Source organism: Rana temporaria, chromosome 1 (genome assembly GCF_905171775.1).
Source record: "Rana temporaria chromosome 1, aRanTem1.1, whole genome shotgun sequence".
NCBI classification, from domain to species: domain Eukaryota; kingdom Metazoa; phylum Chordata; class Amphibia; order Anura; family Ranidae; genus Rana; species Rana temporaria.
The window spans coordinates 231,381,751-231,400,667 of record NC_053489.1 but is presented as its reverse complement, the minus strand read 5'-3'; the positions used below and the strand labels follow the sequence as shown (position 1 = coordinate 231,400,667).

The window sequence follows — 18,917 nt, the reverse complement described above, 5'->3', positions numbered from 1 at the left end:
AAACTGTATCCATTTATCGATTAGGAGGAATCAGAGGGCCCTGCAATATAATAATGCTGAAATCACTTATACACTAATACTTTTTTAGGGGATAAATTAACTCCATACAATTGAACTAGCATTGTTGCATTGCTCCCACTATGCTTACAGCCAAAATGACATTGATTATCAATAATTAAACTGGTTGGTAGGGGATTTTACATTTTTCTCTCATCCTAGTTTCTGAGATCAACATGATTTTAAAAGTAGGCATTTTAACCTCCAAGGGCTCATAAAGGAAACCTGTAATGAAGGGCTGCCATTGCTGATCTCCTTTTGAAAAATGCTGGTTGGCTGATCGTTTTTTTACAAATACAATGGCATCAATACTTACAGTACTACGATACTCAGAGTTACTGACCTAGAACAAGCTAAGGTTCAATCAAGTTCTGAGTTTTTTTTTATCATAGTTTTCCAAAAACATGTTCTGCATTCGGAGAAAAGTCTGATAAGTGAATAATTTTTCACTCTAGCCTCCTGGATCTGAACGAGGCACAGCTTCTGCAAAGGACACAATCACTGGCTCTAAAAGCCCCATAGCACAATTGTCCGGCTGCTCTGATTGTTAAAATGAGATGTTCCAGGTCTTGGCATTCAGAGGGCTGATGCATGCAAAGTTCAAATCTCCTAACCAACAGGCCAAACAATGCCGGGCCAGCCGAATGTGAAAGCTAATGAAATAATTCTTCAACTCAATGCTTCTTAAAACAATGCAGGCTGTGCATCAGCAGAGCCGGGTTTTCATCGGAGCTGTAATCCAGTATTATCGCTTTGCATCACGCTGGAACTATTTTGTAAATAGTCCTGGCACTGTTCGCCTGTCTACGTACAGTATAAATGTGACCCGGAGCAGTAGGCCCCGTTACTGGAACAAGCGGGTACTGGCATACGGGTAAGATCTGTATACTTCTTGGATTTTACTCTTTTGGCTCTGATTTGTCTTACCAAGCAAAGCAATACACAAGTAAATGCTTAAGACCAAAAAGTCACACAAGATTTTAGACCCCTGCACAGATATATTTCCTACAAATCCAATACATCATAAACATTAAAGTCCCCTTGAAGGGTAAAAATGTATTAACTTGCCTAATATTTGATTATAATCTAATCTAGCCTTTTTTTATATAGACAGTATGTCTTAATATGAAGAATTAATATAATAAGTTATTTTTTTATATTCACTGGCTACTCCTGGGCCATCAATGATCTTACCAAGGGTACCTACAGTAATGAGTTATGGTCAGAGTTATCTCATAATTACTGACACTTATGTGGGATGATACCTGTTAAAGTTAAAAAAAGGTACAACAAGCACCCAGCATTTCATGTTTTGTGTATATGTAATGGCAAGTTTTTCTAAATCTAGATAGAATAGGATGGGTCTGGCCTATGTGAAGTTTTTTTATTTTATTGCTGTCTGTGTCCCCATTGAAGAGAGTCACCCTCTTTATTTGTACTGGTGACTGTTATCAAGAGGTGATGATAAATCTTCCAATGGTGACATGGTGTCAATGAGGGGAATTTTCCTTATGTCAGGAGATTTCACGTACCAGTAACTTTGTTTTGAATGGGACAAAAATAAAGTAAATTTCTCATTATTACACAGACAGCAAAAAATAAATTAAAAATGTTAAGTCTTAGTTTTAATCTTCCTGTAATCTAAATTGAAAGAAAGTTTAGACTATACATACAATTTAATGCAATCTTTTGATCTGTACAAAACAACCTGCTAACTTTAAATATTTAAGGCATTTTTTATCATCAAATAATAATAGAGTTTAAAAAAAGTTTTGGTTGTTACATATTGTAATATCAATAGTAATTCAAAAACAATAGGGATTCAGCGCCACACTTGCATACAAGTATACAAATGCATATGTACCGTATGTATGAATTCATATGTCCATTAAGTTTGTAATAAAATCATATAATTCCACCGTTCCGGACAAAAAATACAAGAAATACTACTAAAATAAAATAAACATTAAACTACAAAAATAAAAAATTCAATAAAAAAATAAAGAAAAAAGTCCATGTGAATGTGCGCTACCACCAACTAACTGAAATCCTCTTATGTGTGAATGTATAAGCACGCATAAGAGGATTTCTGTTTGTTATTGGTGCAGCAGATTTTTTTTTTTTTTTTTTAACCTAAAATACCTCTGGGGAAGTCCTGAAGCCAAGCAATGTGATGTATATGGTGATGAGGCATAGTAGCATTCATCTGGGGGATACCACTGTTTGCAGTTTTCTCTGTCATATGTGACATGTTATATGCAGCAAAGGCCACAGCAGGCACTGAGCCATAACATGTAGTATATATGGAATCGTATGAAATTTTAAAACAAATTTTTCCTGAACAATTGAATAAGGTATTCATTATTTTTTAATCAGTGTATTTTGTCTATATATTCGGTTGCCAGTAAAGTCCCACTATTAAGAGGTATTTTAGGTTATGCAATAAAAGGCATGATAACAACCACACCCCCAGTCATATGAATTTTGTTTTTTCTAAAAATGTTTCCTTTTTTTTCTTTTATTTTCGTATATTTGTGGTTCAATTTTTATTTTATTTTAGTAGTACTTTATTTTTTTATTATATGATGATTTTATTGCATACTTGATGGACTTATGAATTCCTACATACATATCCATTTGTATACTGAATCACTATTGTTTTTGAATGGGTGGTACTCTGATGCCTAGTACACACGTCGGGAAAACTGACGTGTTTTCCTTTGGCCGGGAAAACCGGCCGTGTGTATGCTCCTTAGCAGTTTTCCCGACAGGAAAACTGCGGTTTAAAAAATGAGAACATGTTCTCTTTTTTTCTTGCCGCAAATTGCAGCTTTTTTCCCCGCAGTTTTTCATGTGGGAAACACTGCGAGGGAGCATACACATGGCCGGGTTTCCCGACCAAAGCTCTCCTGGCAGTTTTCCTGTCAGGAAAACCGGCCGTGTGTACAGGGGAAAAGGAACCGAGCCGGTTCTTGGTTTTCCCCTCGGTTTTCCCGGCGGTCTTTTCCCGTCGGGAAAACTGATCGTGTGTACTAGGCAAAAGATTTTGCAGCAGCACTATTTGGTTTATTCTATTGTTTTCACATTGGTGTGTGAAGGGGCATTTCCTTGTCTGTTTTCATCAATAGTAATTGTTTTCTCTGTAAAAATGGAGTGACAAGCTTTCAGGTGCAGTTTGCCCTTGTGCTGCGAACCATATTCATTTTTACAAAAAATTGTACCTATTGCACATGGTGTATGACAACTAAGAAATTGTCTTAGTATCGAAAACAGACAACTGAAAGCATCTCAGAAATGAATAAAAACTTTGAAGGGCGATTTATATTTGTACCATATGTCAAGTCATTCACTGACTTAGATGGTCTATGTTTTAAGAAGAACATACATGCAAGACTAATTGAAAGTATTGTGCAGAGAGATTTTTTACCAAGAATAATTTCAGAATGGATCCCAGTGGGGATGAATTACTTATAAATAGAGGAACTCTATAAGCAATAAATGTACATAATGAGAAATAAGGGCCTAATTAAAGAGAAGGATAGGATATTGCTAGTGAGTACATATTAACAGTTATTGTTGCCATGTTTTCCCTAATGTAATTTATGATATTGCTTTCACATGTTTGAATGCTTGCTCTTGTATTTATTTTGTGTTATATGTATATATTCGTAGATAAACAACTAGAAGATACTCTGCCTTTGCCCAGTTCGCTGTGAACTGGGAGCTATTGTGTTCTCCAGGTGGGGGGGGCAGGGAGCCATCTCTGCCGGGAGAACACAGTAATCACTGCTAGCAGCTATAGCCACTGGCAATAATTGCATGCTAAAAATCCGACATGTTGGTTGAACCCACTTTTATTGATGGATGGACTTGGGTACAATCAGCCTGCTTATAGATAGATCGATTTTTGGCTGGTCCCTGCTGAACTGGCCGAGATTTGATCCAGCTATGGCCGGTTTTAAAGAGGTGAACACAGGGGAAAACGTGTGTCTACGGGAACATATTACCATCCTTCTAGAAGCGCATTTGTGAGGTCAGGCGCTGATGTTGGATGAGAAGGCCTGGTTCGCAGTCTCTGTTAAAAGTTATCCAAAAGGTGTTCTATCTGGTTGAAGTCAGGACTCTGTGTAGGCCAGTCAAGTTCCTCCACCCCAAACTCTCTATCTTTATGGACCTTGTTTGTGCGCTGGTGCGCAGTCATGTTGGAACAGGAAAGAGCCATCCCCAAAGTTGGGAACATGAAATTGTCCAAAATCTCTTGTTATACTGATGCCTTAAGAGCTCCCTTCACTGGAACTAAGGGGCCAGGCACAAACCATGAAAAACAACCCCACACCATAATCCCCCCTCCAGATGATTTTGACCAGCGTCTATAAAGACATAGTGGACAGCCTTCCCAGAAGAGTTGAAGCTGTTATAGCTACAAAGGGTGGGCCAAGCAATATTCAACCCTACCGACTAAGACTGGGATGCCATTAAAGTTCATGTGCATGTAAAGGCAAGCGTCCCAATACTTTTGACAATATAGTGTATAAAATTATAAACTACATACTGTATAGAGACAACATTTTTAATTTGACATATTTGCACATTACATATTCAGGCTGCTCTTCCTGTCTTGCAGTGCTATCCAATGGTTTTGCTTCCAGTCCAATTGGGCTCAAGTCTGTGTCAGCTGACTCATTGAAAATAATGCACTCCCTGTATGGTTGATCTCTTACCTCAGTGACTGTATCACTTGGCTTAAGGTAAATACTGGGAAAACGGATAATGGGATAGGTAAACTCACCTATCCCACCATCCGTTTTCCCAGTATTTACCTCTTTAAAGCCGGTGTTCTAACAATATGGGTCCCCTATCACATAGTGCCCATGTCGCTCGCTCTATCAGATGGGGGACCGATCAAGATAGAACAGCGCTGCCCGCGCTCAAATACAACAAATTCTTTACGTTCTTTCCTGAAGAAGCCATCATGGCGAAACATGTAAAAAAAAAATATGAACGTGATGTAAATCTGTATGTGATTACAGTTATTCATTGTCAGTAGTAGGTTGTTTGTGTACACCGGGGATATGCAATTAGCGGACCTCTAGATGTTGCAAAACTACAAGTCCCATCACGCCTCTGCCTCTGGCCGAGTCAGAGTCTTGCTATGCCTCATTGGACTTGTAGTTCTGCAACAGCTGGAGGTCCACTAATTGCATATCCCTGGTGTACACCTATGGCTATGACCATACTGTATCCATCAGTTTTATGATACTGCTTACTTAATAAACATTTTATATATTTTTAATATATAGATTTTGTGTGATTCCTTATATGATAATGCACCTTTAAAGTCCCATATCCCCAAAAATACTTCTTTCTATGTCTAAGGGATGTTGGTGCCATATCTTGTAATTCAATTCTGTGCTGATCTCTTCTCACCTTCTTGACCTAATTGTACTTAAGTCGATCCGTCAATCGAATTGGGCTCAACCAGTTGGATTTTTAGAATGCGATTATTGCTGGTGGCTATAGCTGCTAGTAGTGATCACTGTGTTCTCCCGGCAGGGAAAGCCCCCCACCCGGAGAACACAATAGCTCCCAGTTCAGAGTGAACTGGCCTGACCTCATCCCGATAGAACACCTTTGGGATGAATTCGAGTGGAGACTGTGAGCCAGGCCTTCTTGTCCAACATCAGTGCCTGACCTCACAAATGTGCTTCTGGAAGATTGGTCAAACATTCCCATACACACTCCTAAACCTTGTGGACAGCCTTCCCAGAAGAGTTAAAGCTGTTATAGCTGCAAAGGGTGGGCCAACTCATTATTGAACCCTACGGACTAAGACTGGGATGCCATTAAAGTTCATGTGCGTGTAAAGGCAGGCGTCCCAATACCTTTGACAATATAGGGGTAGATTCAGAGAGCAATTACGCCGGCGTAATAAAATTTGGCCAGGCAAAGCTTACTTCAGTTGAATAATTACATGTTTTCTTTTCCTAGGAACCAAATATCAGCGTAACAATGGCATCTGACCATCAATCTCCTGCCACTAAACAACAGCAAGCTAGCTCAAAGGTGGGTGCAACATACCTGAAATATTGTAACTGGGTCAAATGGAAATGGATCTCTCTGTATTACATTAATATGAAGAATATAATTATTTTGTGTAATATGAGGAAAACCATTTAGCTTGTTTATTTTAGCAAAACAATATTTTGCCCCACAGTTCTAACTAATATTTATATGAACGTGATATTTGTATATTTGACCCCTAAACTACCATGTCATTTGGAGTACCAAGAAAAAGTCTTATTAACTCCCTGGGTAGTATTTTACCACAGCATGTAAAATAGATCTTTATGATGATCTATATATATAAAACTCAACGTGTGTGTGTGTGTGTGTATGTATGTATGTTCCAGCATCACGTCCAAACGGCTAAAGATATTAACATGAAACTTGGCACACATGTTACTTATATGTCAGCAACAAACATAGGATAGGTGGTTACCCTTACCCACCCCCATTTGCCATGGTCAGGGTTTTTCTTTAACCACTTAACGCCCGCCGCACGCCTATATACGTCCGCACAATGGCACGGACAGGCAGATGGGCGTATATATACGCCCTTGCCTTCTAGTGGGTGGGGGGTCCGATCGGGACCCCCTCCGCTGCGTGCGGCGGGCGGGATCCCTTGGGGAGCGATCCGGGACGACGGCGCGGCTATTCGTTTATAGCCGCTCCGTCGCGATCGCTCCCCGGAGCTGAAGAACGGGAAGAGCCGTATGTAAACACGGCTTCCCCGTGCTTCACTGTGGCGGCGTATCGATCGAGTGATCCCTTATATAGGGAGACTCGATCGATGACGTCCATCCTACAGCCACACCCCCCTACAGTTGTAAACACACACACAGTGATCCTTAACTCCTACAGCGCCCCCTGTGTTTAACTCCCAAACTGCAACTGTCATTTTCACAACAAACAATGCAATTTAAATGCATTTTTTGCTGTGAAAATGACAATGGTCCCAAAAATGTGTCAAAATTGTCCGAAGTGTCCGCCATAATGTCGCAGTCACGAAAAAAATCACTGATCGCTGCCAATAGTAGTAAAAAAATAATAATTAATAAAAATGCAATAAAACTATCCCCTATTTTGTAAACACTATAAATCTTGCGCAAACCAATCGATAAACGCTTATTGCGATTTTTTTTAACAAAAATAGGTAGAAGAATACGTATCGGCCTAAACTGAGGAAAAAAAAATTTTTATATATGTTTTTGGGGGATTTTTATTATAGCAAAAAGTAAAAAATATTGAATTTTTTTCAAAATTGTCGCTCTATTTTTGTTTATAGCGCAAAAAATAAAAACCGCAGAGGTGATCAAATACCACCAAAAGAAAGCTCTATTTGTGGGAAAAAAAGGACGCCAATTTTGTTTGGGAGCCACGTCGCACGACCGCGCAATTGTCTGTTAAAGCGACGCAGTCCCGAATCGCAAAACCTGGCCTGGGCATTTAGCTGCAAAATGGTCCGGGGCTTAAGCGGTTAAAGTCCCATTCAACTCTATGGGAAATACATGTTACTTCATAACTTCCAAATGGCTGTAGATATTTCGATAACACTTGGTCACATGTTACTTATATGTCCACTTAAACTATAGGATAGTTAATTTATCCCTTAACTACCCCCATTTGTGAGGGTCAGGGATTTTGTTTAAAGTCCCATGCAAATCAATGGGAAATGTATGTTCCCACATAACTTCTGTACGCCTGGAGATATTTCAATAATACCTGGTACACATATTCCTTATATGCCAAATAAAAATATATGACAGTTAAATTAACCCTTACCTACACCCTTATATAAAAGATGGGTATATGACCGGGCAACGCCGGGTATTCAGCTAGTGTTAATAATAAAAATAATAACAGAAGTAGGAAGTCTCTAAGAATAATAACCAGAATTATGTATTGTAGAAAAGGGTTGAATGTGCTTTGCATAAATTCTCAATTTTTGACCCAAAGCTAAATCTGTAAGGTGTTATGCCCTGTACACACGATCGGTTCGTCTGATGAAAACGGACGAACCGATCGTGTGTGGGCCCCATCAGTTTTTTTTTTCAAATCGGTGAAAAAAAAATAGAACCTGTTTTAAATTTTTCTTATGGTTAAAAAAACGATAGAAAAAAACGATTTTCTGTGGGGAAATCCATCGGTCAAAAATCCACGCATGCTCAGAATCAAGTCGACGCATGCTGGAAGCATTGAACTTCATTTTTCTCAGCACGTCATTTTACGTCACCGCGTTGGACACGATCAGATTTTTAACCGATGGTGTGTAGGCAAGACTGATGTAAGTCAGCTTCATCGGATATCTAATGAAAAAATCCATCAGTCCGTTTTCATCAGACGAACCGATCGTGTGTACAGGGCATTACTTGTCAATTCAGATACGATTTTCATTCTTATCACTGTCTTTTGCATAAGGAGAGATTTGTGCCATGAAATGGTAGCCACCAAATCAGAATGAAAACAAACAAAAGGCGCAACAAAATCAGAATCATATAAAATCTGGATGACTATTTGGTGTTAGAGACGGACGTGCAACTTTTATGGCTAGAGACTCTGTATTTTTAAACCAACAAGACCTTAAGGGATTGTTTTAAATTGGTGCCTTACCACTGAACCTAGATTACATGGATGTACTTCTGTATAAGAAAAAAAACTTGAAAAATTTTTATATCGTGCAAAAGTTCATTTATTTCACTAATGCAACTTAAAAGGTGAAACTAATATATGAGATAGACTCATTACATGCAAAGCAAGATAGTTCAAGCCGTGATTTGTCATAATTGTGATGATTATGGCTTACAGCTCATGAAAACCCCAAATCCACAATCTCAGAAAATTTGAATATTGAGAAAAGGTGCAATATTCTCGGCTCAAAGTGTCCCACTCTAATCAGCTAATTAAGCCATAGCACCTGCAAATGGTTCCTGAGCCTTTAAATGGTCTCTCAGTCTGGTTCAGTAGGAATCACAATCATGGGAAAGATTGCTGACCTGACAGTTATGGAGGGTGTCGATTATTGTTTTCTGCACAAGTTGTTTTTCTTATACAGAAGTACATTCATGTAATCTAGGTTCAGTGGTAAGGTACCAATTTAAAACAATCCCTAAGGCCAGGTTCACACCTATGCGAATTGGTTGCGGATTAAACCGCATCCAATTCGCAGAACATTTCTAAATACATTAATTTCAATGAGGCTGGTTCACAAACATGTTTTACTTACCTCCACTGTGCAGCTCATTTTGCACAGAGTGGCACCGAACCTGGTCTTCTGGGGTCCCTCGGCGGCTGTATCGGCTCCCCCTCGCAAGAACTCATCACCTTCATGTGAGCGAGCGGGCATGGTGATGAGTTCTTGCAGGCGCGATCCTGTGATACAGCCGGCGGCCTTATCCGCTCACTGTATCACTCAGCCCCTGGGGCGCCTCGTCATTGGATGTGATTGACAGCAGCACCAGCCAATGGTTGCGCTGCTTTCAATCAACTAATGAATGAGCCGAGAAGCCTGGCCGAGAAGCAAGAGCATTCACGGCGTGTGACTTTCGAGGGGTCAGGTAAGTAAACAGGGGCTCGGGGGGTCGCTAATCCGCAGATGTTTTTTCACCTTAATGCATAGAATGCATTAAGGTGAAAAAACTTTTACCTTTGCAACCCCTTTAATCTGAGTTTTTGAGTTCTAGATATATTTTATAGCGGTGGTAAACTCTGTTCACTACAAGGGATGAGCTCAATTGTCCTGAGTTCAATTTAAAGCATTGTTTGGCAAGCTTTAAGGCGTTTTTGTTACCAAATCCCATTGAAATTAACAGAAAAAAAGCACCTTGTTCCATGGCAAAGCACCTTGTCACATGTTGATGGGGACAAGGGCCTCTTCCCCACAATGCTGGCTTGTGTTTGGGTCTGCAGGCAGAGGGCTTATAGTAATCTGAAAGCCCTTTTGTTACTAAGAGGGGCCTCAGATACCACCTCCACACATGAATGATTATGAGGTGAAAAGTACCCTTACTCATTCACAGAGAAAATCACCTAGAAGTAAAGACACCCACACCCAAGTCCTTTATTAAAAAATAAAAATTCTCACCATTAAATCATCAATAATAATGGTCGCTGACTTGCTGGAAAAGAGGTCATCATGTATATAAGGGAAAGGGTCAGTGGCTTGGCTCCCACCGAACAAGTGAAAAACTTTGTGGGCCGGATTCAGATAGATTAGCGGATCTTTAGATCCGCGTAATCTATCTGATTTACGATCCGCCGGCACAATTTTGCGAGTCTAGTGCATGATTCATAAAGCACTTACCTCGCAAACTGCACCGTCGGATCCTAACTCCCCCCCGGCGGAATGCAAATTCCGCGGCTAGGGGGAGTGTACAATTTAAATCAGGCGCGTTCCCGCGCCGATTTAACTGCGCATGCGCCGGGGCGAAAAAGCCCAGTGCGCATGCTCCAAATGACGTCGCTACGACGTCATTGTTTGCGGCGGGTACGTCGTTTGCGGCCATCGGTATTCCCGATCGCGGTACGCAAACGACGTAGAAAATTTAAAAATCGGCGCGGGAACGTCGGCCATACTTAACATTAGCTACCCCTAATAGAAGCAGGGGTAGCTATCCGCCGGAAAAACCCGAACGCAAACGACGTAGAAAACGAGCGACGGGCGGGCGTACGGACGTGAATCGGCGGTTTTCCTCATTTGCATATGCGACGGGTAAAAAATCGCGACGACACCTAGTGGCCGGCGGGAGATTACAGCCTAAGATTCGACTGGTGTAAGTCAAATCGGTCGGATCCAAGGGAGATCTATGCGGAACTGATTCTTATGAATCAGTCGCATAGCTCCGATGGTGGGATCTCACAGATCCGACCGTCGGGTCTCACAGATACGATGGCGGATCAGGAGATCCGCCGTCGTATCTATTGATGAATCTGCCCCTGTGTGTTCATCCAAATGCCCGAACAGTCAAAGTTCGGTCTAATCCGAGGTACAGACTGAACCTATTCTCTACAAGTCTGATGTAACATGGTCCTTGGCTATTTGTTTGTAGAATATCTCCAGCCTTTGAAAACTCCTGAAGCATGCCTGCAATCTTTGAGTATCCGTTACAGCATTTTTCTAGTCTCTCACCATTTCATGTAATATACCATGGTCTCTGACAGTCTTTTATAGCATTACAGATTCCAAATATCATGTGCAACCCTTTGGCCCACATTTCTGTAACATTATCATTGCCGAAAGTTGTATGCTGCCCCCTATATCTAATTAGTTGAACACCACTACTGTAAGGTCCAAAGTACTTTTGTTTGTGACTAAATATATATATTTATTGTCTCGAGTACATTATTTTATATACTCCTATATATTTTCATATACTCCTATTCAGAGCTTTTTTTCTCAGAAAATAGGTGCAGGAACTTAATCACGACCCCGTTCAGATTTCACAAACAGTAGAGGGGTATTAAAGGGGCATTAAATACCAGGATTGCATTACATACAGAGTGCAGAGTTCAGGGAGGTTACACACAGAGTGCAGAGCTGTCACTTGTAAAAACAGAAACCAGACTTCTGTGTTTACAAGTGATTGTGGTGAGCGGGCACCAAAGGGTCTGAGCCAAAGGTGGTGGAACTGAGTTCCCCCAAGTTCCCCCTGAAAAAAAGCCCTGCTCCTATTAAATGCAGTTTTTGTATTTAAATGTTCTGTTATTTGAATGCCTAAATATTAAAACAAGATCAATGTAGAATTTTCATGTTTAACAAGATTTGTGCTTTTGTTTCTGTTAACACTCCTAATTATTGCATATAGGAAGTATATGGTTTCTCAACAATGCAATGAGCTTCACATTCATAAATTCACTAAATTTCATGCTGTATGATGATAAAAGACAAGAAAATGATAATTAGAAAAGTGTTGAGTCTTGCAGTTAACACAGGAAATAGGAGAATGGCCATGCAATGAAAATATAGAAGATGACAGTCTATATGACCTTAGAACAATACCGCTGACAGAAAAGTAAGGTGCCAAATCTGCAAACATTTTCACACTGAAGACATTTCAGTAGCAGTGTTACAACAAATAAGAAAGCTCATGACCGTGAGGTCAATTCAGTTAGATAATATAAATGAAGGAATTCACAAGATAACAATAATAAAACCTCCTGGCTTCATGAGGGTTACTAACAACTATTTGAATCCATATGCATACAGTGTGACCTTGTGTGTTCTCCTGGAATAGATTGACAAACACAAAATTTGCCTAGGTGGAAATAATGCACATTAATCCCATTAATGCATTTATATTTATGTTTGAAACAGCAAACCTGGCAACGGTAAAGATTCAATCTGATAACATTAAAGAGCCATGAATGTCTTCTGTCAGTTACCTTGATAGGTTTGCAGGTACCTTTCTTCTAGGAGACATTCATTAATTTTTGTAGATAAATACAAGGCTTGGCGTTATCGCATGTGTTTGTCTGTGGGTTGGTTTTCCAACTTACAGTACTTGTTTAATGAATTACATTCATAACTCTAATTAGTTTAAAAGGACAGAATTATAACCACTGTAGCTCAAGTGACTGCCTTGGGACCCATGAGCACAGCAAACATTCTTTATATGGTTGTGTGATATTAAATAATCGCGAGACCGTAAAATGTTTATGTACTATTGCACCTGTGCCAATGTTATCTACAAAGTACACAGCTCTCAGTGGTGGGGTTATTATAAATTGAGGACTGGGGATCCCATAATATAAAATAAGTGACAAAATGTGTGCTGTGCTTAAACAAGTGTGAGGCAGCTGGCACTTAAAGGGGAGTTCCACCCACAATTTCACTTTTTAAATATAAATACCCCTGTAATACACAAGCTTAATGTATTCTAGTAAAGTTAGTCTGTAAACTAAGGTCCGTTTTGTTAGGTTGTTACAGCATTTAAATAGTTTATAATCTAGAAATAGACCGTGGCCATCTTAAGTGTGGGCATCATGAAGCCAGACTGTATGACTTCCTGGATTTCAGCTTTGCATATCTCGCACATGCTCAGTGCACAAGCAATGGAATAGGTTTCAGTCAGGTTTGCAAGGACTACTGGGAAACATGATGCCTATCCCAGAAACCCTTGCAAATAGCCTAGGCAAATAAGGAGGAGGAAGTAATGAAGGACTACAAAATAAAGGTATTTACAAGCAACAAATTAAATAAAAATTGTCCATTCTGAACACTATGAGATTAGAGCATGCAGCACAGACAAACATAAAAAAATGGGTGGAACTCCACTTTAAGGCAGTATAGCAAACCTTAATCAAACTTGTATATCAAGTGCAGCACCAGCAAATAAATAAGTAATAATTAAATCACAGTAATAGTGTATTTAAACAATAAATACATTCCAAAGTCCGTGTGTGAACATAAAGGATGGAAAAAATTAGGAAAGTCTGGTGTAGTCACTCCAGGGAATGCAGGTCGAGTGTAAAAATGTGTCCAAATAGATATCCACCACCTTCAGATAGAATGCAAACTCACCAGAAATAATGGCTGCTGTGGCAGCCTTATTACTTATATGGAAATCCCCCTGGAAGCATGGCAGCTTTGCATCTCTTCTTATGCCTTGAGGCAGACTCCCACTAAGGATAAATAAAGCTCACCAGGAGCCCAGATGGATGTTCCATAGTGTAGTATGTTTATTTCAAATCTAATCCAGATAAAACAGTAAAAAAATAGTTTAAAAACTCACACGAATAGACGCTGGTGACCTCGAATCGCTCAGCGGTGATACATCGGTATCACCTCGTACAATAGGAGGTTATTAGGGGGTATTTAAACTTGATTTCTATGGTTTTATCTGGATTATATTTGAAATAAACATACTACACTATGGAAAATCCATCTGGGCTCCTAGTGAGCTTTATTTATTCTTATGCCGCGTACACACGATAATTTTTCGGCATAAAAAAAAACGTTGTTTTTAAAAACGTCATTTAAAATGATCGTATGTGGGCTGCACATCGTTTTTCAGTTTCTGAAAAACGACCAAAAAAAAATTCAAACATGCTGCATTTTTTAACGTCGTTTTAAAAAATGTTGTTTTTCGGGTTGTAAAAAATGATCATGTGTGGGCTAAAACGACGTTTTAAACCCGTGCATGCTCAGAAGCAAGTTATGAGATGGGAGGGCTCGTTCTGGTAAAACTACCGTTCATAACTACATTCATCACGTTGTAACAGACAAAAAAGCGCGAATCGTTTTTTACTAACAAGGAATCAGCTAAAGCAGCCCAAAGGCGAATAGAACTTTAGAGTGCCGTTGTACGTGATGTACGTCACCGGGCAACGTAGTTTTTAATGATGAAGTTGGAAAAACGTTGTTTTTTGGACATGCTGAAAAATTAAGTTATCTTTCATGCCGAAAAATTATCGTGTGTACGCGGCATTAGGCCTCATGCACACTGGACATTTTTTTTTACGTTTTTACAGCAGCTGATTTTGACTGTAGACATTTTTTTCTACAGTCATTGAACTCTCCATCATGTTATCCGATGTGTCCATGCACACATAGGCTGTTAACTAGTGGGTTCTGAGAGACGTTTTTCATCTGTAAAAACGCTCTAATGCTGATAAACGTTGATAAATGTGAAAAAATTCAAGAAACCGCTATTGCAAAAACGTTGAAAAAAGTTGAAAAACTCACTGCAAAGCTACTGGCGTTTTTATAATGTTATTTTAACATCCAGTGTGCATGAGGCCTAAATGGGAGTCCGGCTCAAGGCATAAGTGGAGATGCAATGCTGCCACACTTCCAGAGGGATTTCCATATATGTCATAAAGGTGCAAATGCTGCTGTCATGGCAGCCATTATTTCTGGTGAGTTCGCATTCTATCTGAAGGTGGTGGATATTTATTTGGACACATTTTACACTCTACCTGCTTTCACCGGAGAGACTACACCAGACTTTGATAATTTTTTCATTCTTTATGTTCACACATGGCTTTTTCTGGACTTTCTGGAATTTAAATGTTGTTGAAATACACTATTACTGTGAATTAACCACTTTACAACCGCCGAATGTCAAATTACATCCTTGAATTTGTGCGGTGATATCTGAATGATGCCTGCAGCTATAGGCATCATTCAGATATCACTGTCTTCAGCCGGCGATTCTGTGCACAATAAGAATGATCAAAGCGGCAGTTCCACCGCTCGATCATTCTTATAGGCAGCGGGAGGGGACGTCCCGCCGCCATCCGGTGCTTCTCCGGGCTCTCCCGTGCCATCTGGGGCACCGGAGAGCGAATCGGACGGCGCTGGCTGGGGAAACATAGAGATGTCTGGTGACCAGATGGTCACCAGTCATCTCTATGACCGTTGGAGGCCCGGGCACAACGTTATGATCGCGGCTGTCGGTGTGAGATCGGTGAATGTTTTTTCACCGATTTCATGCTTGTAAGCCTGGAGGAGAGGACCTGTCACACTGATTCCTATTACAAGGGATGTTTACATTCCTTGTAATAGGAATACAAGTGATCAAAAAAAATTAAAAATAAAGTGTAAAAATAAAAAAATGAAGTAAAATAAAAATAAAATGAAATTATTTTTTTTTTTTAAACGCCCCTATCCCCGGTAGCTCGCGCGCAGAAGCGAACACACATGCAAGTCCCGCCCACATATGTAAACGCCGTTCAAACCCCACATGTGCGGTATCGTCGCGTGCGTTAGAGCGCGTGCAACAATTCTAGCACTAGAGCTCCTCTGTAACTCAAAAATAGTAACCTGTAAAAAAAATTAAAGCGTTGCCTATTGAGGTTTTTAAGTACCGAAGTTTGTCGCTATTCCATGAGTGTGCGCAATTTTAAAGCTTGACATGTTAGGTATCTATTTACTTGGCGTAACATCATCTTTCACATTATACAAAAAAATTGGGCTAACTTTACTGTTTTGTTATTTTTCAATTCATGAAACCAATTTTTTCTCCCAAAAAAAGGTGTTTAAAAAATTATTGCGCAAATACCATGCGAGAAAAAAAAGTTGCAATGACCGCCATTTTATTACCTAGGGTATCTGCTAAAAAAAATATATAATGTTTGGGGGTTCTGATTCATTTTCTAGCAAATAAATTGTGATTTTTACATGAGAAGTGCCAAAATAGGCCTGGTTGTCAAGTGGTTAATTATTACTTATTTATTTGTTGGCGCTACACTTCATATACAAGAGATCCTATAATAATTAACTGCATTGCAGGGTCCAATTTTCAGCACTGAATCCTATATACATGTAGGGCCAGATTCAGATAGATCAGCAGATCTTTAGATCCGTGTAATCTATCTGATTTAAGATCCGCTGCCGCAAGTTTTAGATACGACCGGCCTAACTCAGAGATACGACGGTGTATCAGGAGATACACCGTCGTATCTCTTTGAGAATCTGGCCCGTAGCATTTATGCTCAAAGGAGCCATTTCATGTGTTGGGTCTGCTGTTCTTGTGCCCATGACTCTGTTAACAGCTCTGTAGTCTCTGACACATCTGTCTGGGCTAAGGATATAATTGTAGATACCTGAACGTTGTGTTTGTGTATATATACATTTAGTTTTTGTCAGGGTGGTAGTCAGCCAAGACTAAACTCAGTGGGCCAGATTCACGTATAAATCGGCGGCGTAACGTATCACATTTATGTTACACCGCCGCAAGTTTTACGGGCAAGTGCTTGATTCACAAAGCACTTGCCTGTAAAGTCGCAGCGGCGTAGCGTAAATCCGCCCGGCGCAAGCCAGCCTAATTCAAATGGGGCGTGGATCATTTAAATTAGGCGCGTTCCTGCGCCGAACGCACTGCGCATGCTCCGTCCCTAAAATTTCCAGACGTGCATTGCGCTAAATGACATCACAAGGACGTCATTGGTTTCGACGTTAACGTAAATGGCGTCCAGCGCCATTCACGGACGACTTACGCAAACGACGTTAAATTTCAATTTTTTACACGGGAACGACGGCCATACTTAACATTGGCTAGACCACCTAGGGGGCAGCTTTATCTTTACGCCGCATATCTCTTACGGAAACGGCGTAAATTTACTGCGACGGGCAAGCGTACGTTTGTGAATCGGCGTAACGACTCATTTGCATATTCTACGCTGACCGCAATGGAATCTCCACCTAGCGGCCGGCCTAGAATTGCAGCCTACGATCCGACGGTGTAAATCACTTACACCTGTCGGATCTTAGGGAGATCTATGCGTAACCTGATTCTATGAATCAGGCGCATAGATACGACTGGCCGGACTCAGAGATACGACGGCGTATCAGGAGATACGCCGTCGTATCTTCTTTATGAATCCGGCCCAGTGTGTTTGTGATTATTCATTGTCACCATTAGGTGTCAATGGTCATAATATGAGATTGTATAAACAAGATTGAATTATGAATATTCATATTTCCTTCAGCACATCAAGCAGGAAGTTTAGGCCACTGGTGCATGTTGGGACAGACCATGTGCTTGCTCTTTTTCCCTGAGTGGAAGTCTGGGGAGATGCTACTGGATGGAGCTATGTTGTTAGGCCCAATAGCCTGTTTGGGGCCTAATATGTGCTAAAGGGCTCCTGAAGCTGTCCTGCCTAGTGTGTGGAGGAAGCTGTGCCAAGAGGGAGCCCCAGGGGAGACCCCTTGTTGGAGAGAACCAAGAAGAGGGCTGGTATCTCAGAATAAACAGTATTGTGCAAAAGTTTTAGGCAGGTATGAAGAAATGCTGTAAAGTAAGAATGCTTCTAAAAATATATATTTTTAAATTGTTTATTTTTTTTATCAATTTTCAAAATGCAAAGTGAGCAAACAGAGCAAAAATCTAAATCAAATCAATATTTGGTGTGACTACCCTTCGGCTTCAAACCAGCATCAATTCTTATAATTGCACAATTTCAAGTCAGGTATATAATTAACAAATTATACCAAGCAGGTTTTAAACTGAGTGAGAAACAGCCAAACTATGCTGCTAAGGTGAGGTGGTGGAAGACAGGTTCATGTCACCATGGCAATTATATGCAGGTCTCTCCTAGACAAAGATTTAAAAGCAAGACTAGGTAGTATTAAGAAGTACTGATAGCATCTGGCTCTTTAACTGCACGGCAGGCTCCCCACAGTCCAGGTTGCACTCCAAGGCTCCAGAATAGTGTCCACCATTCCTATCCGATAGGGGTCACCCATTCATAATCCTCATGGCACTAAGGTGGGTTACAGTCTATCTCAGTTCTGGTCTTCCAGCAGAAAAAGCTAGCCGTCTCTTCCTTTCTTAGCCCAGGAAAATGACTTCAGCTCCTCCCCTTTAATGTCCCATGTCATGGGAATTTGAAAACGTGTTGTTTCTATCAAACCAGTGGTTATAGTTCAGTCTCTTCAGCAAACTATACTTCCCACAATCCTCCACCTTTTTTGTAAAGGAAATCCCTTCTTTTTTCATAGTCCATTTTCTTGTTTACTGGTTCTTTTTTGGTTTGAATATTATGACCTTACACTTTTTTATATTGAGTTTTTCTGCTGCTGATGGGATACAAATACATGGTTAAAGACGTATACATGCAGAAGCCCCACCTCTTTGCCACCCAACCTCTTTTTTAGCTTACAGTGCCTAATGGTAGATGTTGTCCTGTCCTACAGTTAAGACTATGTAATTTGGTTAACCCATGCCTGCTCTGCCTGTAATCAAAATTATGCATTTAAAACCTTTATCGGTTGCAAATACTGTTATATACATTTTAAAAATGCTCTTGCACATTGAGGATTACAAAGAAAATGTATTAATTTTTTACTTTACTTGAGATTG

At 40.2% G+C, this 18,917-nt stretch overlaps 1 protein-coding gene across 1 annotated transcript in view; it reads left to right on the top strand.

Moving 5' to 3' along the window:
- The first annotated feature begins 887 nt into the window (after positions 1 to 887).
- The window catches only part of CRYBB2 (crystallin beta B2), a 55,867-nt gene continuing 37,837 nt past the window's right edge, over positions 888 to 18,917 (top strand). The window contains exons 1-2 of the mRNA XM_040351386.1: positions 888 to 931; positions 6,046 to 6,120. Of these exons, the coding sequence (XP_040207320.1) occupies positions 6,067 to 6,120 (54 nt within the window). The 5' untranslated portion in view covers positions 888 to 931; positions 6,046 to 6,066. The remainder of the gene's footprint in view (positions 932 to 6,045; positions 6,121 to 18,917) is intronic.